This window comes from Puntigrus tetrazona, chromosome 12 (genome assembly GCF_018831695.1).
Source record: "Puntigrus tetrazona isolate hp1 chromosome 12, ASM1883169v1, whole genome shotgun sequence".
NCBI classification, from domain to species: Eukaryota; Metazoa; Chordata; class Actinopteri; order Cypriniformes; family Cyprinidae; genus Puntigrus; species Puntigrus tetrazona.
Genome location: NC_056710.1, coordinates 7,192,706 through 7,216,921, shown reverse-complemented (window position 1 = coordinate 7,216,921; position 24,216 = coordinate 7,192,706). Strand labels below are relative to the sequence as shown.

Below are 24,216 nucleotides of genomic sequence, written 5' to 3'. Positions count from 1 at the left end.
TGTTGTAGAATGAGCGTGAGCAGTCACAAAAGGGCAGTTTGTTTCAGTAAAAACAAAAAATATTAACATATCATACCTGTCCGCATGCTTGTGAGAGGAAGCGTAAACTGACCCAGAAAATCATTCTTGGTGGCGTAGTCATGGTCTTCAACTTTAAAGCGTACTAATACCAGCTCTGGCACATGCAGCTGGAACTTAAAGGTGCAACCCCATGTGGGGTTAAAGCCTGATGAGAAGGAGAAATTTATATACACATATAATAATAACAAATAAAAGTATGGCTGCAAGCAGCAACTAAGGGATCAAGCACAACATAGGCAAATGAAGAGCTAAAGAGCTGTATTTACTTACTCATTAAAGGGATAGTTCACACAAAAGTGAAAATTCTTTCACTGATTACTCACCCCCATATCAAACCCATAAGACCTTTATTCATCTTCAGAACACAAAGTAAAATATTTATGATAAAATCCTAGAGCTCCATAGACAACAAGGGTCCTACCACTATCAAAGCACAGAAACGTAGTGTAGTAGACAGCACATTCTAGGGCCCAGTATATGGCAGGGCCCCTCTGACCACTATAGTGGATGAAGGATTGCTATGATTTGATTGGATCTTGGTGCCCAAACATAAGCACACTGTCCAACAGCAACAGATAAAGCCAGATACCTCCTAAAGCACAAGAAGAAGACCTTTGGTCTTCTCATTGGTTAAAGTGCAGTTTCTGCCCTTCACAGAGTGATTTCTAAGGTTTTGGCCTGTGACCGCTTAAAAAATTCCTTTGGAACTCTGGATGTAGCAGTAGATGGTGAAACAAACAGATCACAGAGTTGCATCCAAATCCATTCATAGCTATGTTCTCAAACCTTAAACTGATGCAGACTACACAACACACATCTTATACTTATTCAGCAAAATAAGCATTCTCAGTGACAGTGACTTGTAGTGCAACATCTAACATAAACTCAGCTGTTAATAGACAAATGAATGCATGCATGACAGTTCAATCTTTAATACAATATACGATAGCAGGGCCTGCAACGGTGAGATGCTAACAGAGCATCCAGTACAGCTCAAGTCTGAGTACTGCAATGGAAAAGACGTCAACAGATACCAAGTTCTGAGTCTTCAGTTCTGAGGCAGCAACAGCCACGACCACCACAGGAGATAATCTACTTTCAGACTTCATTTAGAGTCTTCATCCAGGAAGACAGCAACAGATGTAGCACATTCTGAGTCTCTATTCTAGAAAGACAAAGAGGTTCGACTATGTTCAACTATGAGTCTCTAGCCCAGAGAAGAAGAAGATGTACAGACATCAGCAGCAAGTTTAAGCTCTGGAGAGCAAACCTTTACTTCAAGGCACTTGCTTGCGTGTTCCAGGCAAGTACCTTCTGCACCTTCTCCAGGGCCTCATCTGTGTGTTCCAGATTTTAGAACCCTTTGTTGTTACAGGAGATCAGCATCCTCCAGATCAGTCTTTTGCTTAATGCATTCTAAAGATGAATAAGGTCTTATGGGTTTAAAATGGCATGAGGGTAAATAATTAATGACAGAGTTTTCATTTAATTTTTAAAGACAAGGAATCTCCAACCCTTCTCACAAAGAGCTACATTCCCAACTTTAGTTCCAACCCTGCTTCAACACACCTGTCTGTAATGATCACCTGTCTGTTAGGTTAGGCAGAATCGCTAAATTTGTCATTGCTTGCTCTACTGCTGAAATAAGCAGTGTTCTGACAGAAATGGAGCATAGCTAATATTAAAAATAGCATCATACGATCCTTGTTAAATTGTGAAAATTTAATAATTGAATTCTTGTAACAGGGTAGGATCTAAAAGCAAAAAGTTATGAAATTCAGGTTGATTCGCTTAACTGTTCTCAAATAACTTGTGAATGAATTACATGAAAAACATGCAAAAACCTGAAGCTATATCTCCACAGTGGTTTGGTGTATGGAGACCAAACTAGGTATGTGTAATAACAGGCATGGCGTAGGACTACCTGCAGTGTTTTGGCACCAAATAGTCAGGAGATTTATATTATAAATATATAATTTATATTTTTGCTTCTTCTGAAGCAACTTCTGAATATTATGGCAAAAAATCACAAAACTGATCTCTTTTTTTGCATCATGCCAAGTCATATGTTACCTAATTCTCTCCCATGTCATTTTTGGATCAGCCATTTTGTGCTAAAATCTTTGTTTTTACTAAATGCATTATAGTATCATTGCGAAACTTGGTATGCGTCAGTACAGTGACCTGAATGAGCCTGAGAAGTTTTGCCACCTAGTGATAAAATTTAAATATTCACATACTTATCAACTTTGGGTGTAGTTAACTTATATTCATGGGAGCACCTTTTTAGACTCCTGAATCGTCCAGCGGTTGGAGTCCAGTGATACCAAACATGCTATAATATGATTTTTATCAATATTTTATAAACCATTACTTTGATCGACATTAAACCACCATAGAAAATTTGAAAACATAGCGTGGTGGCTATGCACTTAGACCCAATTGTCAAAATGATAGTTAATGGCACAAAAATGCAAACAAAGTTGAAAGTCATTTTTTCTCTTCCCATATACAAAAACTGGTTGGGATTGTGCCACTCGGTAGAAAATCCCAGTAGATCAGCAGTTTCTGAAATACTGAGATCAGCCCGTCTGGCACCAACAACCATGTTCAAAGTCACTTAAATCACCTTTCTTCCCCATTCTGATGCTCGGTTTGAACTGCAGCAGATCATCTTGTCCATGTCTATTTTCCTAAATGAATTGAGTTGCTGCCATGTGATTGGCTGATTAGAAATTTGTGTTAATGAGCAGTTGGACAGGTGTACCTAATAAAGTGGCCGGTGAGTGTAGAATGTTATATTTTACAAATGCATTGGTATTTCATTATGAACGTTTGTAAGTACCATCAATATATTTGATATTTATGTTCTTGGAATGATCCAAGGAGTCTCATTTAATAGGTAAATCTAATCAAAATCTATTATAATATTTTCATTAAAACGTTTTGAGTAATTTAAGGGTATTTGTGATTAAGTTTTTTTCCTGAAGAAAAGAGTGCAGATACCCTCAGCTCATAGTTGTTGTAAGACACATCAAATTTGTTTTAAATATGCTAAAGAATTACAGAGATACAGCCTCACAATAATTTTGGCATAGAACACTGTTTGTTTGAGAATGGTTTGACTTAGTGTTGTTAAAAGACCCAGTATTTTAATACCAAGCCAGTAATCCCCCATGATCTGCGTGTCTCTGTGTTAATGAATAAAAAACAGAGACACAAGGTTTTGTTTACTACATACAGCTGTGAAGAGCTGTGAAGCTAGAAGTGATTTCACCATCTGCCATTTCAATGAGGACAAATGCACAACATCTCCAGAACTGCTCTAAGAGCAACTTTAGAAGCATTTTACCATTTCATTTGAGTAAGACCAGCGTCAGTTAATGTATTTAGGTATTCACAACAACCAGTCTAAATAAGTTTAACTAAAGGCACTGAACCATTACTATTATTTAGTAGAATGTTTGTTACACTACTAATACTGTTGAAAACATTTTTTATAAATCTTCATTTTTTAAAGAAATAATCACACAATATTTTAATTTTAACTGTAAATCCCCTTCATTTAATCAAAATATAAAATGTATTTAAATTTCATTAATTAAAAAGTTTAAAAGACAAATTAAATTTGGGTGAGACCTGATTACTGTTCATACATTTATTACTTGCAGAAACTTTAAATATAGTATAATTTAAATTTAGTATAAAGAATGTAATAGTTTTTGTACACTTTCTTTTTGATTGACTTTATTATTAAAACAGTTTTTTTTTAAGTTTTTTTAAAGTGTTAAAGTGTTTTTTTAATTAGCATGTTTTTGTGTTTTGCTTTGGTATCAAAATTGCTGAGAATCTTAGATTTTCATGGGTACCAGTCCTGAATCCAGACATTCTGGATTTAGAACTTGATGTCCAGCATGGTGAAAATCAGAGAGATTTTCTAGGAAAAATTCAAAATGGAGGGAAAAATTTTTATGATGGAAAATGACATCATGAGGTGCAGTTAAGGCAAAAAATTAAAGCAAAGAAATCAAAGTAAAATGACCCTTACAGTTCAAATGTTGGGCAATAAGCATAAACTTGAGTGCAAATTTGAACCGTTAATGGCACTAAAGTGTTTAGAGATTCTGATTTAGAATTTTTCTGTTTTAGAAACGTTTTCTAACAATTTATTCAATTTTAACCTCTAAGTAGAAATCTGCTGTGTCTCTATGTGTGTGATAATTTTCACAATAGGTAAATAAAACAGAATTCTGAAAAAAAATCTTTTGAAATACCATTATTGTCAATGCGGTGCGTCTTCTTTGTGTTGTTGTCTATAGGAGCCCCATAAGTCTGCACGCATACAAGAGGGTCTACAATTGAGCTGAGCTTCTCTTTGTCAGGTTTAGGCAGCTGCTGGGCTGAAATCACCTGGAACAAGACAAAAGTCTGAGCATGTATGGCAACATCGTATGGTAGAAATATGGCAATGGAGGATGCTACAGTTTTATTGTAATTTAATTAAATATCATATTGTTTTCCACCAAAAAACAAACACCTCGAGAATGATAAGTGCATGTACTTGTTAGCTCCCACTCTTTGATTAAAGTGAGTGATGATGTATTGTTATTGTATCGAATTTACCCTTTCATCTACAGTGCACAACATAATTCATAACACCCTCTGGAATTTAAAGATTCAGCGATTACTCTTTGTTTACAATAGATGTTAGAGTTCTTCAGTGACAGTGTCTGTGATCTCAAGATGAAGCCTGCAAAAGTGACATGCATGGTTGTTTTCTACAATGGATCTATCTACTATAGCCAAAGAACAAAAACTAATTTAGCTTTTTGCAAGGCCCATATAGAATCCTTACTCTGGGAATCCACACTATGGTCAGTCATTTAGGATCTAACAGTATTAAAATTATTATGGTGTTTTACTAAAGTTGGTATAGTAAGAAGTGCCTAGTTCCCACAGTAAAGTTCAGTCAAAGTAAAGATCTTATATAATAATATATGATATATGAGTGCTGAAGGTGTGAAGTGTGATGTTTGATATGCATAAAAACACTCTTGAGTACACGGAAGAGGCTGGAAGATATTGCATGCAATAGTCATGCAGATCTTGTTGGTTCCTTGAATAGCTGTAAATCTCAAATTTTTAAATGGAGCGGCAGTTAAAACACAGAGAGTAGATCACTGATAAGCTATTCAGTATAGGTTCATTATCACACATGAAGCACCTGCGATACCCCCACAGGGGTAACAAAAGAGCAGTTTCTCTGGGCCACCTGAAAGGTCAGAGGGTTTTGGACAGACCAGTTCAGATTCACTCTTCGCCCTCTCTCACCAGCGAGCAGCAGTAGGTGGTTCAGAAGCTCGAAGATAGAGATGGTCTACAGGCTTCCGTTCAAAGTACTTATGCAGACATGCATCTTCAGGCACATCAGTCCCTGAGATTGGTTTGCAGTGAAAGACCTGAAAGACGCATAGTTCCATGTTTCGAGACAGGCCTTTCAGACAGGCTTATGGTCGTAAGAAGAACCTGTCAAGTGGTGCTCTTCTCAAGCATAAGACCCCTTAAAGATGCCTGATTATAATTGTGCTTTCCTTCTTGCAGCAGGGGCTGGAGCAAAGGCTATCTCCCTTCACCCTTACAGTTTAAGTAGCAGCTGTTGCTACTAACCACGACACAGTGGATGTGAGATCGCTGGGAAAGCATGATCTGATTATCAGGTTCCTCAGGGGGGTGAGAAGGTTAAATCCTCCTCGGTCCCCTCTGTGACCTTTTGGGATCTGACTCTAATGTTCAGAGCACTATAGCTTGGCACATAGGCTTTGCAGTCAGTCGAGCTAAAGTTTCTTAGTTAAAGTTTCTAATGAAAACTCTGCTCCTGCTTGCATTGGAGGGTAGTAGACCTGCAAACATTTTCTGTCAACGAGTTTGTTCAGGATGTGTTCTAGCTATGTGCCCTAAGGATTCTTGCTATGTGCCCTAAGGTTCCTTAAGGTCCCTAAGTACCTGCAAGTGCTGCCCACAAAGGCAATTCTAGAATTTTAGAATTTAACAAAAAATTTTGTTATATGTTTTTAAGGCTCTTAATGATCAAGACCCATCTTATCTCACATATCTTCTTACTCCTCTTTCATCCTCCAGATCTTCTTACAGGCCTTTTTTAGTTGCCCCTTGTTCACATTTAAAAACAAAGGGTGATAGGGCCTTTCCAGCTGCCACCACTCAATCACTCAAAAGCTCATCTTATTGCATTTCATATAACTTTAAAATGTGATAAATTTTTTTTTATTAATGTAATTAATTATTAATACCATGGACTTTCACATGGCAAAAAACATCATATTAATTAGCCTGTGCTCTTTCAAGTTTTTCTTAGGTGTACTTCTTTTTCACAAGTTTACATTTAAATTTGATACATTTAATATTAATTACAAATAAAATGGGGTGAAAACATTGTTTAATTTGCAATTAAGTGTGTTCTTTTAAAGTATATTACTTCCAAATTAAGTGCACTTTATAAAAGTATACTTACTCCACCCTGAAATTAAAATTTTGTCATGAATCACTTATATCCATGTCATTCCAAACCCTTAAAAGCTTTATTTATCTTCTGAACACTATTTAAGATATTTTGGATGAAAACTGTGAGGATGTCTCTCCACGTCACCACAGCACCATTTTGGGGAGTATCTGCTGGGCTGCTGCATCAACTGAATACACTCTTCTGTGTCATAAGTGTATTCTTCAAAATGGTGCTACGGTGACGCAGAAAGACACAGAGGAGACAAATTGTTGAATTAAGTTGTTGTTTTTATTTTATTTGCATACAAAAAGTATTCATATTACTTTATAAAATTTTGATTAAAACACTAATAGCAGATGGACTATTTTGATAATGTCTTTCATACATTTATTACTTGCCAGTCATAAGCCAGTTTTTATTTTTTTATACAAAATATCAACAAAATATGTGTACTTATTGCACAAAGTTTTCCATGAGTTGTATTTGTGATTAAGAAAATATATATTTTGTGTTTCTTCAGAGGAGGTATAATCATTTATGCTGTGTACTGTATATTTTATTATAATACATCATCATCAGATCATTTTTACCAGAAATATTTGGTAAAATGTGAGAAATGTGTAACACTGTGACATTATGTAGCATTGTCTTAGGAAATAGACAGGGAATTTTACTCAGTGGAAGTGAGGTTTTGTTTTAATAAAGGTTTAGTGCTATACCTTGATAGTAAGCAGTGTTGGATTGTGGCCAGGGCCTCCCCCAGTGTTTTCCGGGTTAAAATTTGAATCAGGCTGGCACATGAAGCTTGGTTTTAGCAAGTAGCCACAGCAGCCATTTGGTAAAAAACGGCCTCTGTTTAGATCCATTTCTTCACATTGGGTTTGGAAGTTCAATGCCACTGTAAAATATTTTTTTCCTGTCATTTTTTTTTCTAAATTTTGACAACGCAGTCATATTAAAAAATGTTGTAGTCTGCATGTTTTCTTTGCTTAAATATTTACCCATCTGACAACCGGCATTCCACATGTCTTGAGGGTTGTAGTTGGAAGATTGCACACGCTGACCAGATGGGTAGATCCTGCTCAGTTGCATACTGTTGTGACGTACAAACAGCTTCCCTAATAAAAAATAAAGCCATTTTAGACCCATTCAAACAAACAAATAAGATGAGTTACATTTGTTTTTACTGTAGATGTTAAACTTATAGATGTTTTGAAAAAAATACATAAATAACAGAACAGCGTGTCTGTAGTTAAAGATACATAAAATAGTGTATAAACAAAAGAAAAGAAAAAAAATCTGTTATTTTATTCCAATAATGTGTAAAATTAGATACCTTCACGGCAGAATGTTAATAAATGCAATACATCATTTCAGATGTGGAAAAGATTACATGAATTAAATTAATCAGTAATAATATTAAGTTTTACATAACTTACAATAATTTTATATATTTTTAAAATACTTGAATACCAAACATGTGCTTGCATAAAGTACCTGTTTCTTTGATTAGCTTTAATGCATCACTCTCTGAGAACGATGATATTTCATTGGGATGCTTCTTGGCACATTGATTAAATTGTTTGAAAGCAACACTGTGAGTATACACCACAAGATCAGACAGCTCTGTACTCAACTTGCAGTCCCTCTGAGGAAATGAAATAGTAAAATGTGATTAAATTAATGATATAAAATACAAAAGTGATGATGATAATGATGGCAATAAAAATGAATACTGACGGAAAGTCAAGTAAAGTAAAGTGACCCATACATGGAATTGTCCACTGCATTTAAAAGTTGCTACAACGTTACAACAATTTACTTCTAAATACACCAAGCCAGATTTATTACATCCACATATTGACACTTGTTCACAACTGTAACATACAGAAACCAAACCTGAAGTGTTAGGGATATAAGAATGTCGGAAATGTTTGGATTTTTTTTTAGTTTTTTTTTTACAAAATCAAAACTAAAAGAATTTCACATCAGCCAATATTTTCTTCACAATAGAACACAGATGTTAAAACTGAGAATTTTATGCACAAAAAGAGCTCATTTCAAATTTTATGCCTGCCATGGTTCTCAAAATAGTTGACACAGGGGCATGTTTATCATGGTGTAGCATCTCTTTTTTTTCTAAAAGAGTTTGAAGACATCTGGGCAAAGTTTATGAGTTTATGGAGTTTTGGTGTTGGAATTTGGTCCCATTCTTGCCTGAAATAGGTATCGAGCTGCTGAAGAGTTTTCATTTAAGAGAATTTTTCATTTAATAATGTACCAAATTTTACGTAGAATACAGGTAGATCATTTATGCACCTGGACTCTTCTACTATGAAGCCATGTTGTTGTAATAGCTGGAGTATGTGGGTTTTTTCAATTACCCTGCTGAAATACATGTTGTATTACAAATTTATAAAAGGTTAAACACAGATTCCAATATAACAGTATATGCTGAATGTGTATTGTGATTAACATTCTAAGAGCAGGAAGCCCAAGCCCCGAGACAGTTATCTTTTGTCTTTCAGTTCTTGAACATCTGGTAGGTCAAGTGTGAATGCTTATCCTGAGGTACAACTGTGCCTTTTGTTTTAGTCTCTACAACACCTATGCATTTGAATGACACTTAGATGCTAAATAGATCAAGGATCGGGAAAGTTCCTGTTCTGGGCTAAGTTCCTGACCGCATTTGCATACTTTTGTTTTACTGGTCTCCACCTCTGTGTACTCCTCCCCTTCTGAAACATATATACTTCAACCTAACATGTTTCAGTTAGATTTGTTTCTTGGAGATTTCTTGAAGATTTTCTTGGAGATTGCTTGACGACTTTCTTAAAGATTTCTTGAAGACTTCTTGCAGATGACTACAGCAACGAAATAAAAAAACGAACTCCTGCTTTACCAAGAATCTCCTGGTCTCTTCTTAAAAAGAAGCTACAAAAAAGTTTCCAACAGTTTTGGTGCCGTGACCCGGATAGAGCTGCTCATCTGAATCCAGACTGAAACTTCAACTTCAAGTTCAACAAAGATCTGACTTCGATCCAGACTGAATCTTTCAGTACAACTAAGGGTTGGTGAGTGTAACTCTTTCCAAAGAACCATTACAGACCAGTACATGTAAACCTCTGCGCCGTCAGAGAAGAGTTAACAGACAGCTGTAGGGTTTGGTTAACTAGGTTATTCTCTAGAAATTAATTTTAGGGAAGAATTGCTTATCCTCTGTTTCAGACAGGGAAGGTTAGCATTACGTGCTAATGTTTGTGTTATCCTCTGTTTTAGGCAGAGAAGATTGGCATTACTTGCTAATATTTGTGTTATCCTCTGTTTCAGACAGGGAAGGTTAGCATTACTTGCTAATTGTTTGTGTTATCCTCTGTTTTAGGCAGGGAAGATTGGCATTACTTGCTAATATTTGTGTTATCCTCTGTTTCAGACAGGGAAGGTTAGCATTACTTGCTAATTGTTTGTGTTATCCTCTGTTTTAGGCAGGGAAGATTGGCATTACTTGCTAATATTTGTGTATCCTCTGTTTTGGGCAGGGAAGACTTTATCCTCTGTTTTAGGCAGGGAAGATTGGCATTACTTGCTAATATTTGTGTATCCTCTGTTTTAGGCAGGGAAGACTTTATCCTCTGTTTTAGGCAGGGAAGACTTTATCCTCTGTTTTAGGCAGGGAAGATTGGCATTACTTGCTAATTGTTTGTTTTATCCTCTACTTTGTTAGAGAAGGTTAACCATAGTTGATCTGTGTTAACAAGTGTACCCTCTGTTGAGAGACGTTAAGTGTTTTTCTTTGTGTAAGTAACAAAAACAAAATCTACAATGTTCAAAAAGAATGCTAGACTGACTTCCACAACTGAGAAAGGTGGTCTTGCAACTCCTTTGTGGTCAGATAGTGAATTCAAATCACTTTTAGGCATGCAAATGAACCTTATAATTACTGAGAAAGTTAGACAAAAGCTAACTCAGAAATACAAGATCCATCCAGACAAGACTTAGTCTGTAGAGGAGTGTAAAAAGGTTTTAGGAGCATGTTTACGTAAGAACAATTTGAAAGGCATTATCTGCTGCCACAGGGAATTTGGCTTAGCACTAGCTACACAACAATCTCAGCGCATCTCAGAACTAGAGGAACAGAACCAAGAGCTATGTGCTAGAATATCGGCTTTGACAAAAAATTTAAACCACAACAAAGTTTCAGAAAAAACTGAGGTGGAAATTAGTCAGCCTGATAGCACATATCCTGACTTGCAAGCCTTCTTTGAAACTGAGGTGCCTGTAGATTCAGTGAAGGTATGTGGTGCTAGGAGAAGATCTCAGGGAATTGAGTCAGTTGAAAGTGTTCTTCCCAACTCTTCTGTTGTCCAGGTCCAAAGCATTGCAAAAATGCTTGGACCTAAAGATATAGAGAGAATATCCCAGAGCTTACCCTCAGCCCACACAAATTTTCCTGAATTTAGAAGAGCCTTAATTTGCAAAATGCGTCTCTACGACATGTCGTTAGCAGAAATCACACAGCTGATGTCACAAATTCTAACTGAATCTGAATTCAATAGTTTTGAGTCAGCTGTTACTTCGGAGCTACAACATGCCTGTAAAGATGAACTTAGAGAGGGAGTTCTGAAAGAGTTAAAGAACATTGTTGGACCAAAAATGGATTGGTCAAAGGTCACTAGTTGTATGCAGAAGAAAGATGAAACTGTAAGTGAGTACACTGAAAGGTTTTGTCAGTCAGCTGCAGCATATAGTGGAATAGCTGACACTTCAGAGAAGGTATTGGATCATAAAGGACCACTCGTTCGCACGTGGGTTGATGGCCTTTTATCAGAGGACAGAAAAGCGTTGCCTTTTCTAGATCTAATTTGGTCTAACAAAACTCTCAGAACTAACCTTAACACACTAGCTACATGGGAAAGAGACTCTGATGTTAAAGCCAGAGTAAGGATTGCAGCAGCATCCTTTAAGGTCAACACTGAGAACAGGCAGAAAGGTAAATGTCCTAAGAGGGAGGGCAATTGCCATTACTGTGGAAAATCTGGACACTGGATGAAAGAGTGCAGGAAAAAAAAAAGACTTTAGGAGAAATTAACAGCTTTACCCAGCTCCTACTTAGTCTGCTAGCCACTCTGAAGCAGCCCCTCCCCACTTTACCCAACTGTTGGAGCAGTTTGCTCAGGTGTTAGCTGTTAGGGCTGTGAGTACTTAATTTAAGGTGTCTCCTTCCATTGAGAGAATGCTAGTTAAGTACACTCACAGCCTTCAAAGTTATGCTACAGCACACTCCAAATTACACCTATCCTCTATGTTATGATGTTTGCCATGACTGATGTTTCATTGGAGGATGAAGATGTTTTTACAATAATGGTTTACAAATCACCTACAGGGACAGGCTAGGACACATAGACCAGTGAGGAGCCCAGGGAAGAACCGAATGCAACAGGCCTCGGGGGCCAACCCCTGCGGTGAAGATTTTCCTCATAGGCCTTTCCCCATCCACTAGTCTATCCTTACCTCACTGGTCCATAGGTGTCAAATGACTTAAGACTAGGTCAACAAAACCACTATACAATCATCAAAATTTAAACCACTATACGATCATCAAAATTCAAACCACTATACGATCACCAGAAGTCTAAAAATGTCTATGCATGAATACTGCTGGTCTGCTGTTTCTCTGTGTTCTTGTGTTTCAGGTCCGTGTATATGCCAGGTCGTCTCATATGCAGCACCCTGATTTAAAGTTTCACCTCAGACATCCATGAACAAGCTTCATGAGGACAAAGAGTCATCCAAACACTCTACAGAAGAAATGGACTACAGGAAACAGACGTCACAGTTATTCAGATGCCATGGACTTCAGGACTTCCACTCTTATGCTACATGATTGTGTCATCATGTAGTTTTGTACAACATATTACCATCCATGTTGTATTTGTCAAGAGTTATGGTTCTGAAAAGAACTATTACAACCTAAGTAAATCTAGGCAAAGACACAAAAATAAGATATATGTGCCTGTAACTTTTTCAAGTTGCATGACTGCAAGATGGAGCTTATGTTATTAAACATAGGCTATAGAATGGATTTTAGGAGCATTAAATTTGTGTTATGTGAGAGTCATTAAAACTCTCAAATGGGGGATTGTTGTATTACAAATTTATAAAAGGTTAAACACAGATTCCAATATAACAGTATATGCTGAATGTGTATTGTGATTAACATTCTAAGAGCAGGAAGCCCAAGCCCCGAGACAGTTATCTTTTGTCTTTCAGTTCTTGAACATCTGGTAGGTCAAGTGTGAATGCTTATCCTGAGGTACAACTGTGCCTTTTGTTTTAGTCTCTACAACACCTATGCATTTGAATGACACTTAGATGCTAAATAGATCAAGGATCGGGAAAGTTCCTGTTCTGGGCTAAGTTCCTGACCGCATTTGCATACTTTTGTTTTACTGGTCTCCACCTCTGTGTACTCCTCCCCTTCTGAAACATATATACTTCAACCTAACATGTTTCAGTTAGATTTTGTTTCTTGGAGATTTCTTGAAGATTTTCTTGGAGATTGCTTGACGATTTTCTTAAAGATTTCTTGAAGACTTCTTGCAGATGACTACAGCAACGAAATAAAAAACGAACTCCTGCTTTACCAAGAATCTCCTGGTCTCTTCTTAAAAAGAAGCTAAAAAAAGTTTCCAACATACACAAGGTATTTTCTAAAAGGGCTGTCATCTGGAGGGGAGCTCATATTGCTCTAAAACCTTTTTATACCTTTTAGTATTCTCACATGTTTTTATACAATCTTTTACAGATTGAAGAGCCTCTGCCCATCTTCACTTCTGAGAGACTCTGCCTCTCTTTTACAGCTCATTATGTTATAGCCCAACTTTTTGAGACCTGTAGCAGACACAAAAATTTGAAATTAGTTTTAAGGAAAACTTTCAGATTCAGACTGTTTCTTGAATGCTTTTTTAACCATTTCAACTCTGAAAGCTGTTTATTTGAACTGTGAATAAATATTCGACTGTTTGCTTGAATCTTTGGTCTGCTTCTTTGACCAGATGTGACAATCACAATCACATTTTATTGCTACATGTAAAATATGCACAGAGAAATCCAAATGAAATCATACCCCATCGTTACAATACACTGGTGGCCTAAGACATGAAATGAATGGTTTGTGTGAGAAAACAAACAGTATTTATATAGTTTTATACCTCTTATACACCACCATGTCCAAATGATATGAGGGTGCACAGACTTCCAGTGCGCGATGTATGTGCATAGTCTTCCGGTGTGTGTTGTAGGTGTAAGCGCCAGAAGTGTTCTCTTGTGCATATACATTATGTTTATACAGCACAGAGATTTTAGGTAATGCGGCTAATAAAATAAATAAAAATGTTAATAACTTGCGCTTATCTGGGATGTTTAAACTGGCGGGTCTAAAGAATAGACACCCACACCTTAGATGCCCTTGGAGTAAGCTGATAAACTTCAAATTTTAGTTTCAAAGTGATCTATGCCTTTAACATACTAATGAATCATTATTGCTTAAAAATGTAAATTGAAAATTCAACTGTTAAAGCAAGAAAGATACAGAATGCAAAAACTGTAATCTCCTAAATCCTTATATACCATTATTATAATTTTTTTATCGTAATTTTAAGGGTATTGGCAATATATCTGTCAATTTGTCAGAGATAACCAATGTACTATATATGCTTTAATTTTCTTCAAATACCTACCCGATGTGCAGTATGTGCAGAGTGCAGCATTAAAATTTAAATTACTTTCATCTTGGCGCCACACACATGAATCTAGTCTGATTACCAGTCGAATAGAATGATTGACTAATGCTGTTTTTTTTTTATTATTTTGCAATATATATTTCATTTATGTTGAAGTAAGCTTCTTTTCCAGGCAAATTTGATTGGGGCCTCTATTGAGAAGTCACTACTGGTCTCTACTATGAGCAGATGACTTAAATTGGTTGTGTTTAATAAAAAGGAAGCAAATGAAAGGAAAGGACATGATGTGTGGCCAAGCATAACTTCTCATATTGTAATTTGCTCTGCATTTAGCCCATCCAGTTCACTCTCCCACCTACAATCCCTGCCAGATCTGAGACTCAAACCTGCAACCTTCAGGTTACAAGTTTAACACTCTAATCTAAATTATTTAGGGAGACATAAATGTGTACAGCAATTGAATGCTCCAAGAAGTTGGCTGAGATATATAGTTTAAAAGTTTGGGGTCAGTAAGAAAGTGGACTGCAATAAAGAATACATTGTACACACATACACACAAAAATACGTATTTAAAATATAGATTTGAATGTCATTTAAATTTATTTCAATTCATCAAAAAATTCCGGAAAAATTTAGCAATGTTTCCACAAAAATCTTTGGCAGCACAACTGTTTTCAATGTTGACAATAAATATTTGTTGAGCACTAAATCAAGATCATGTGACACGGAAATCAAAAATAATGGCTGCTGAAAATGTAGCTTTGTCATCACAGGAATAAATTAATATAAAGGAGCAAAGTAATTAAATAAAGTAATTAATGAAAATAAATTTACATGTAATGAAACAGAATATTACTAGTGATGTAGGATATAAATTAAAGTTATAAAATATATAAAATATTAAAGTGATTAATGACAAAATTTTAATTTTGGGCTGGAGTAACCCTTTAATTAGCTGGCTAACCTGTGTTTGATAAGCTGAACTTTGTAGTGAACTTTGAAGTAGATCTTCAGGAACAGGATTGAGCACTGCTGCTTCAAAAAATACAAAAGCATGATGTACAGACAAAGACAGGCACTGACCTTCAATGTGTTAGGTTTGCTTTCAGCTTTAAATTCATCCTCTGAGGAGCTTGAGTCAGAGCTGGAGCTGTCCTCATTCTCTTTGATTTTCTTTGCTTTTATCAAGATCTTTCCTTTCAGGTCCTGCCAGAAAGAGAGCACCACAACTATTTAAATTTCAGCATTATACTATAATTTCAGTTGGTCAATGTTAAACATTTACACACAATTATATAATAAAAGAAACAGCACTTGCTAATGATCTTGATTAATTTAATTATTTGTGTAAATTTCATGAATGTGTATCGCTCAGGGGTTCTTATTCTATAGTTAGAATTGCAACAGATACATAAAAAAGTTCATATGTACTGTACTGATAATGTAGTTTTATACAATTATTTCACAAATGCTTATTTAATAATTAAAATTGTTTTATTATTATAAAGCAATAAGGCACAATAAGACACAATTACTCATTAGATTTAACAGATAATGACAGGTCCCCTCACCCATCCACCAATTCCCCTCTAACTAATTAATTAATATAAAATAATAATAATAATAACTTTCTTTAATGAACACACATATCCTCAGGTCACTTGTGTATATTATTACTATTCTTGAATATTGTCTTTTGTATTGTATACAGGTTTATGCATGCGTATGATTGATTACTAGTTAATACAACCTCACCTATACTATGTTTGGTCTCTATGAATTTAAATTCTCATTATCTACAGGTGCATCTCAATAAATTAGAATGTCATGAAAAAGTTCATTTATTTCAAAAATTCAACTCAAATCGTGAAACTTGTGTATTAAATAAATGTAATGTACACAGACTGAAGTAGTTTAAGTCTTTGTGTAATGAGGATGAGGAGGCTGTGTTTGAATCCATATGCAGGGTTTATTTGGGCACAGACAAAAGACAGAAATCAGAAGGCAGGCAGAGAGTTAGCAACGTTAAAGCAGTCAGATCAGTTACCAAGTTTGAGAGAAAATCCGAAGGATATGCAGGCAGGCAGGCAACCAAGACAAAGGGGTAAACCCAAGAATCAGGTAGAATAAAAAGGCAGAGATCATACACAATGTAACAGACAGATATATCAATGGAATGCTCGGTAAGGCAGGTTAACTGGCAATACTTTGCGTGGAGCATGCCGCATGCTCAGGCTATATACTGGCTGAACAGGAAGTGAGTGCAGAGGGAGTAGAAACGAGTCAGTACTTAGGTGAAGGCTCCCTCTGCTAGAGTGGCGTTACACTTCGGTTCTTTTAATTGTGATGATTTGAGCTGTGACCGATTAGCTGGTGATGGGCGTGTCCAAGTGCTCCTCGTAGGCAGAGTACATCAACCATGTAAAGACTGCACTTTCCAGACTTCTCCAGAACCAGCTCTATGTCAAGGCAGAGAAGTGTGAATTCTATGTTTCACAGACTTCCTTTCTGGCTTACCATATCTGCCATCACGGTGTCAGAATGGACAAAACCAAGGTGAAAGCAGTCACAGAATGGCCACAACCCACAACTGTCAAGGAACTCCAGCGATTCCTGGGGTTTGCAAACTTTTTTGCAAACTAAGCTTCACTGAAATGATTCCGCCACAACAGCCTTCATGAACCTAAAGGAGAGATTCACCACTGCTCCGAGTTCGTGCTGGAGGTGGATGCTTCCGACTGTGGTATAGAAGCAGTGCTTTCACAGAGACACGGTCAGCCAAGCAAATTATTTTCTTGTGCCTGCAGTTCTTGTAACTGCAGCCAAAAGAAATTAGGATCTGGGTAACAAAGAACTTTTGTCCATGAAAGCAGCTATCGAGGAGTGGCTCTACTGGCTAGAGCGAGCTGTACATTCATTCCAGGTGATCACTGACCATAAAAATCTCAAATATATAAAGAGTGCTAAACGGTTGAACCCCCGCCTAGCTAGATGTGCTTTGTTCTTTAGAAGATTTCAGTTTACTGTTACTCACCGGCAAGGCAGCAAGAACAGCAAGGCTGATGCTCTTTCATGCCGACATGGTCTTCCTCCAGAGTATCAAGTACCTAATTCCTTTCTGCCTCCCACTGTAATATTAGCTAGAGATACAACAAGAACAACAGGCAGAACCAGCCCCTGCACAGTGCCCACCTGAGAAACACTATGTTCCAGAGGACCTTCGTTAACACATCATGCAATGGGTCCATACCTCCCTCACCGCTGGACATCCAGGTATTTCAAGAACTCTCCACTTAATTCAAAACTCGTTCTGGTGGCCCTCCATGTCCTGTGATATCGCAATCTATGTCAACTCGTGTCAAGTGTGCGTACAGTCTAAGACCCCCAAGGAACTTCCATCTGGCCTACTCAAACCACTCCCAATTTCTCAACGCCCCTGGTCAAACCTTTACCAGCCCAAGGTACGTTGGACCTTTCAAAATTATCAGACAGATTAATGAAGTCACGTACCAGCTCGAGTTTCCTGCTAATTATCGTATCTCTCCATCCTTTCATGTCTCCCTCCTGAAACCGTTCTACCCGGGAGTTGCCACCCCAGAACCTCTCGATATTGACGGGAGCATGAGTTATTGGACTCGCATAGAAGAGGGGGTCAGCTCCAATATTTGGTGGACTACGGACCAGAGGAGAGATCAAGGGTTCTGTAATGCCACGCCAGCAGAGGAAGTCCTCGCCTGAGTATTGACTCGTCTCCACTCCCTCTGCGCTCATTTCCTGTTTGCCCAGCACAAAGCCAGAGCACCTATTTCAATCATTGCGAAGTATTCCCAGTTTTACTGCCTTACCAAGCGTTTCTCTCATGATTATTTTGACTGCTTTCTTGTGTATGACCTTCCCTGTTTACCCTGACCATTGTGTCTTCAGATCATCCCTGTATTCTGGTAACCTGATTGGATTGATGTTTGTGATACGACCCATTGTCTGCTTTACTGTCTCTGCTATTTGGAAATCCCTTGAAATTGTTTGCCGATCGGACTGCTTAACTGTTAACAAACTTCTGCCTGTTGTATTTGCTTATTCTCTGTTGGACTGTCCCAATACACTTCAAATAACACCTGCAAAGGTTTCCTGAGCCTTCAAAATGGTATCTCAGCTTGGTTCACTAGGCTACACAATGGGGAAAACTGTTGATCTGACAGTTGTGAAAAAGACAATCACTGAAACCCTTCAGAAGGAGGGTACGCCACAAATATTCATTGCTAAAGAAGCTGGCTGTTCACTGAGGGGAGAGGGAAGTTGCCTGGAGAGGAATCCCTGCCCCGCCCATTCCGACCGCTGGAGCCTGGTTGAGGAAGGTAGCACTCGTGTGTGGGCGGCGACCTTTTGACGGGGTTGACGGAGGGGAATGTGACGAGTCGGCTGCCCCTCGATTGTCATCATCACCCCGTCCTTTATTCGCCGCCCTTCACCAGGCTCCCGACGGGAGTGGGTGTGTCTGAGAGGAGTGGCGTGGTACTGGACAGGTCTGGCAGCATGTGACGAGGCACACCTGAAGTGTATCAACCCTTGTCACCGCCACCATTAAATACAGAGCGCGCCTCCCCTCGAGAGACTGGTCTCTTCCCCCGTGCATGCACGCTGGTGTCCTCGTGGGTCCAGGAAGGGCGCGTGAAGGGACTCCGTAGTCCTGGTGAAGACTGCACATGTGTACCGCTGGCAGGCCAGGATGTGTGTGTATATATGTATATGTGTTTGTGTGTGACTTTGTCGACATCTTCCTATAACACTTTAAAAGCATATTGCCCACCATTGTACAGTGTACATTTTATTTTATGCCATTATATATTGTTATTTTTATGTATATTTTTGCTGTATTTATTTACATTCTACACTTAATACATTTTCTTCTTTCTGTTTGCACAGTCCTGGAATGTACAATAAACAATATTACAAGTTTTACTTGTACAAATTGTATGTGACAAATAAAAATCTTGAATTTGCTGTTTTCCTAAAGCCACAGAGTGGTGGTGAGCCTGGGTGTGGGGACATTTTATTTATTTTTTATTTATTTATTTTTACATTTTTTTTGGAGTGTACATCTAATTAAGGTGAGTTCAATTTGACTTATGTTAGAAAGTGCTAAAAGATTCAGTGTTATGGACGTCGCCATCTTTGATATTACTTTGGTTACTGTTGCTATGGTTACTGGTATGCTGCTGTGTGAACAAGACATTTCGAGACTCACACCTATAAAGAGCATGTCAGCATCCCACTCGCTGCAGTTGGTCTCCATGCCTCCAGAGGCCCCTGTGTTCCCCTCTGCCTTGGTTCTTCCTCGTGTGTCCTAGTTAGTGATATCTAGGTGACCTGTGCCTTGTTTTCCATTGGGTATTTAAGTTGTCTACCTCAAGTAAGGTGTTTGTGGATTTTTCTTTGTGTGGTTAGTTGGTTTTATTTTCTCCTCTCGTGGAGTTTTGTTTTTTCCAAGTGTTTGTTTCTATTATTTGCTCTGTTACCAATACCTCTGTCTGAGAAGAACATTTTTTATTTTTTTTTTTTTTTTATTTTATTAAATCTAAATCCTGGAGCTCTACCATCACTACTGGCCTTGTAGCTAAGCAGTAAATTGATTGACCATTACACCAGAGACCTGAGTTCAAGCCCAGCTTGTGACAAAGTAAAATGCATTTTACCCATCATATGGACTACACCTGTAAGTGCATCACTGTTATGAGACATGGTGATACTAATGCTGTGGTGATTAGTCACTCTCAAAACAATAACAACAGTGAGAACTGTCTGTTGAATAATTTTTAAAACAAATAGAAGGACAGACAGACTGCTCTTCCAAACTGGTTTTAGTGTATGTTTGGTTTTTTTAAGAAAGTCAGACTGTATTACCTCTGGTGATGGTAGGCACAGAAGCGGCTTGTCATTAAGAGGTTTAGTGATCAGTTTGTCCCCCAGAATTGAGTGCAGCTGCCGGGCCATGATAGTCTGTTGCTCGACACCGCAGTGATTCTCCAGAGACAGAATAAGAGGATATGGAGAGGTCTAGAAAATAAGCACATGTTAAAATATGCATATGTATTAATTTGTTTAATGTATGTATTATTTTTTCATTTGGTTTTAGAGGAGAAGGAAAAACGGAAAACCACTTGTGATAATGACCTGAGCAGTATGACGGAGGATGTAAATAATCTGAGTAAAGTTGGCTTCCAGAAGGTTACTTAAAACAAATGTGTAAATGATTTGTTGAAGAGCTTAAAACTAAGATTGTAATAAAAACAGTAGAAACCGCAGAACAGCTAGGTACTAAAATGGTACTTACTGCCCTCTGCTACACTGAGGCTGGAGTTACATTACCCAGCATCACAAGCTCTAGATTTGTCCACCTCTACTAGGCCACTACTATTGAAAGCTATTTTAAATGTACCTTTTTACACTTTACCCACTGGAACATACCATGTTTTTTTTATAAAATAACCTCTTTTCTCAAAATATGATTGTGTATGAAAATAAGTAACAAGTGCTAAAGTAAATACAATTAATATCAATAAAAGGATGGATAAATCAAAGCAACATATTCAAACAAACATTTTCGTAAATTAGCTACAATGAGCGCTTCCCTCGCGTTCGCACTTCTTATTTCCATGCCCATTCAGTAAGGAAATCAGGAAATAAATAATTATAACAATGCATCAGAAACACAGTAAAACTGACTATGCCTCTGGGCTTCGAAAGTCATGGTGCAGGCTCTGGGTAGGGCAATGTCCACCCTTATAGTCCAGGAGCACCACCTGTGGCTCAACCTGGCTGGGATGCGGGGTGTTCACTTTCTTGACTCCCCCATTTCACAGGTTGGTCCCTTTGACGATATTGTGAAAGAATTTGCTCAGCAGTTCTCTACGATTAAGAAGCAGTCTGCTTCAGAATGAATCAGGCCTGGTTTCTTACCCGAAGAAAGTGTCAGAAACCAGAATTGGTTTGCGGCAATAGACCTGAAGAACACGTGTCATGTGCCGATCCTTCTGGTGGTCGCAAGGAAATGGGCACTTGCATTTTTAATTACCTTGACAACTGGCTAATCCTAGCTTATTTGTGAATATTGATTACACACACAGGGACATGGTCCTCAACCATCTAGACCGATTTGGATAACCCCTATGCAGAGTAACTATTTTCTCAATATAGAATTAGACTCTGTTACAATGACTGCACGCCTCTCTCAGGATCATGCTCAGTCAGTGCTGAAATGCTTGAGGGCTCTTCAGCTGAAAACAATGATCCCCACCCTCAGCCACTATCATGCCTGATGCATATGAGAGCCTTCCCTTTCCTTACCTCCAAGGTCTTAAGTCTTGGGCACTGGAATGTTACGAAGTTTAATTTGGTTGTTCAATGGCTTGTCAACATCTGTGCCCCTGTAGACTCGTGATGCAATTCAACAGTCGTGGCATTTAGTATAGCGACACAATGTTAATGTGAACGATGGAAAGGCAGTGTCTTGTTTATGTATGGTAACTCTTGTTCCCTTAAAGATGTCCTTCATGGCTTTTCAACTCCTCAGAGCTGAACCAGTGAGCAGATGCTACACTAGTTTATTTATATCTGGATATTCAGTCGTGGACAGCTATGTAAATAATTTCTCAAATATTTCATAGGTGTTTGGGCTCCCAAGAGTAAACCCTAGTGTCATACACTCAACACAGTACTCCGTTCCCTCCATCAGGGAACGAGGGTTACCATATATAAATAACCAAGATGTTTTTATATCGCTTTTACATTTGTTAACACTATCAGGTAGGTTTAGGATTGGGGTTTAGAGGCATATTTCCAACACACTCCTCGGATATTTGATAAGTTGAAGTTAAAGAGGCACTTCCTGTACTCACCCTGAATGCATATTCAGCGATGACCTTCAAAACCTCGCTAAATGGCACTTTGGATGTGAGGGTGTGCCCATGGTATATAACTGGCTCCTTTTCCCCATCCCAGCAGTCCAGTTCCACACAGCGACAGCCTTGGCTCAGAGCTCTGCACCACAAACAAATATAAAAAATCTACAATATTTTCTCAATATTAGAGAAAGCATAATGTCAAAAATTTCAATAAATAGTTAATGTGCATTGTACCTGATATAAGGGTCAACGCTGCTCTCGCTGATGAGCTGGTCTTTAGTGAGGTAGGTATTGTGTGAGGAGGAGATAAAGTAATGACTGAGTGGGTGGCTCATGTCCTGGTAGACTCTGCTATGCTCTGGGTTATACACATCATTCTCCTTAGATAGCATGTACATGGCAAAACCATTGGGTGTCATAAACTGGTTCTTCTGGGCTGAATGGGAGAAAAAATAGCTGCATCTTTAGGCTCAGAATCACAGGCCTGATAAACAGTGCAAATTACAATAAAACAGGGGTTTTCAAACCTTTGAATATCCCCAGCATTCCAGATTTTGGTTACACTTCTTACATACTGCATATTTAATAAGGAATTAGTGAATTACTAATAGGTACTTATTCATTAACATTTAACTCACTACTGTTAACTACTAAGGAATATGTGTCAATTAATCAGTAATTGTGTAATACAATTTTGATTGTGTCAAGCTAATCAATAATTAATCAAGTACTTGAGTAAAAGTAAAGATACACCCAATAAAATAGTAGTCCAGTAAAATGCCAAGTACAGAGTACTACTACTTTCTATTGGCACTGCACAAGACCAACCTATAGTTCATGACACATATGCTAAATATAACGTCTTGTGAAAGTTTTCACCCCTTAAATTGTTTTTTTTCACTTTTAGTCATATTACTACCTTATGTTTAACCGCTTTAAATTCCTTTTTTCCACATCAAAAAACTGTTTTTTTACATCCTTGTAAATTTATTAAAAATACTAAACTGAAATAAGTACATTGCATAAGTATTCATACCCTAACTAAATATTTAGCTGAAGCATCTTTACGGTCTCAAGTCTTTTTTGTTTGATGCAACAAACTTGGCTCATCAGCAATTTGTCATTTATCTGCCAGTTTTCTTTTCCCTCTTCACCTCTCAAGCTCTGTCAGGTTGGATGTGGGTAGATGTACATCTTCAAGATTCCCCAGAAATATTTTTACAGTTCCTATCTTTTTAAATAAGAAAACATTGAGTTCTACAAAACAGATAGCCAAGCCTATAATAACATTCATATTTGAAATCGCCAATGCAATCTGACAACATCTGTATCATATATTGTTATTGAGATTTAATGAATTGTAACTTCTGAATCAAGCCGATTATAGTCACACCGTGGTCTGCCTGAACCACCTTGAGCTCTGTTCCTCGCTCAAACTAGATTTCTTACAAAACAATTCACTACACAGGCAAAATCTCTATAAAATGTATTGCATTTTCATACTACTACTAGTGCTAATAATATTTATAAAAGGGTCACAAGTCAATGTAACTGTCTATGACTATTTATTAGTAGTTACTTCAAAGTTATTCTTCTTGAACCTTAACTAGTAGATAATTAATAGTAGTTCTTCAAGAGGTATGACAGAATAGACTAGTTATTGATTAGCTAACTGTTATTTAATACAATCATACAATTGATTAGTTAACACATCTTCCTGTTGTGTGTTAATAATTACCTGCTAGCTAAACAAACATAAATGAAACATAATAATGATAAACAAACATAATAAACAGTATTCTAAAGTGTTAACCACATTTTCTATGACTTTCTTCATGCAACACATAAGATTCAACTAACCAGCTTATTAGCAGACTTGTGTGTGTTTCAAATAAGGGATATTAAATACATGGTGCTGGGGGTGGTCCAAGAAAGGTTTGATAACCCATACAATAAAATAAACCAATTTTTA

General features: G+C 37.5%; 1 protein-coding gene across 1 annotated transcript in view; it reads right to left on the bottom strand.

Moving 5' to 3' along the window:
* The window catches only part of plcd3b (phospholipase C, delta 3b), a 36,015-nt gene that overhangs the window by 2,523 nt on the left and 9,276 nt on the right, over nt 1-24,216 (bottom strand). Inside the window, exons 6-14 of the mRNA XM_043254397.1 lie at nt 22,479-22,680; nt 22,239-22,380; nt 20,245-20,397; nt 15,427-15,549; nt 8,099-8,249; nt 7,603-7,719; nt 7,321-7,499; nt 4,356-4,491; nt 77-226 (exon numbers count right to left, since the gene is read on the bottom strand). Of these exons, the coding sequence (XP_043110332.1) occupies nt 77-226; nt 4,356-4,491; nt 7,321-7,499; nt 7,603-7,719; nt 8,099-8,249; nt 15,427-15,549; nt 20,245-20,397; nt 22,239-22,380; nt 22,479-22,680 (1,353 nt within the window). The remainder of the gene's footprint in view (nt 1-76; nt 227-4,355; nt 4,492-7,320; nt 7,500-7,602; nt 7,720-8,098; nt 8,250-15,426; nt 15,550-20,244; nt 20,398-22,238; nt 22,381-22,478; nt 22,681-24,216) is intronic.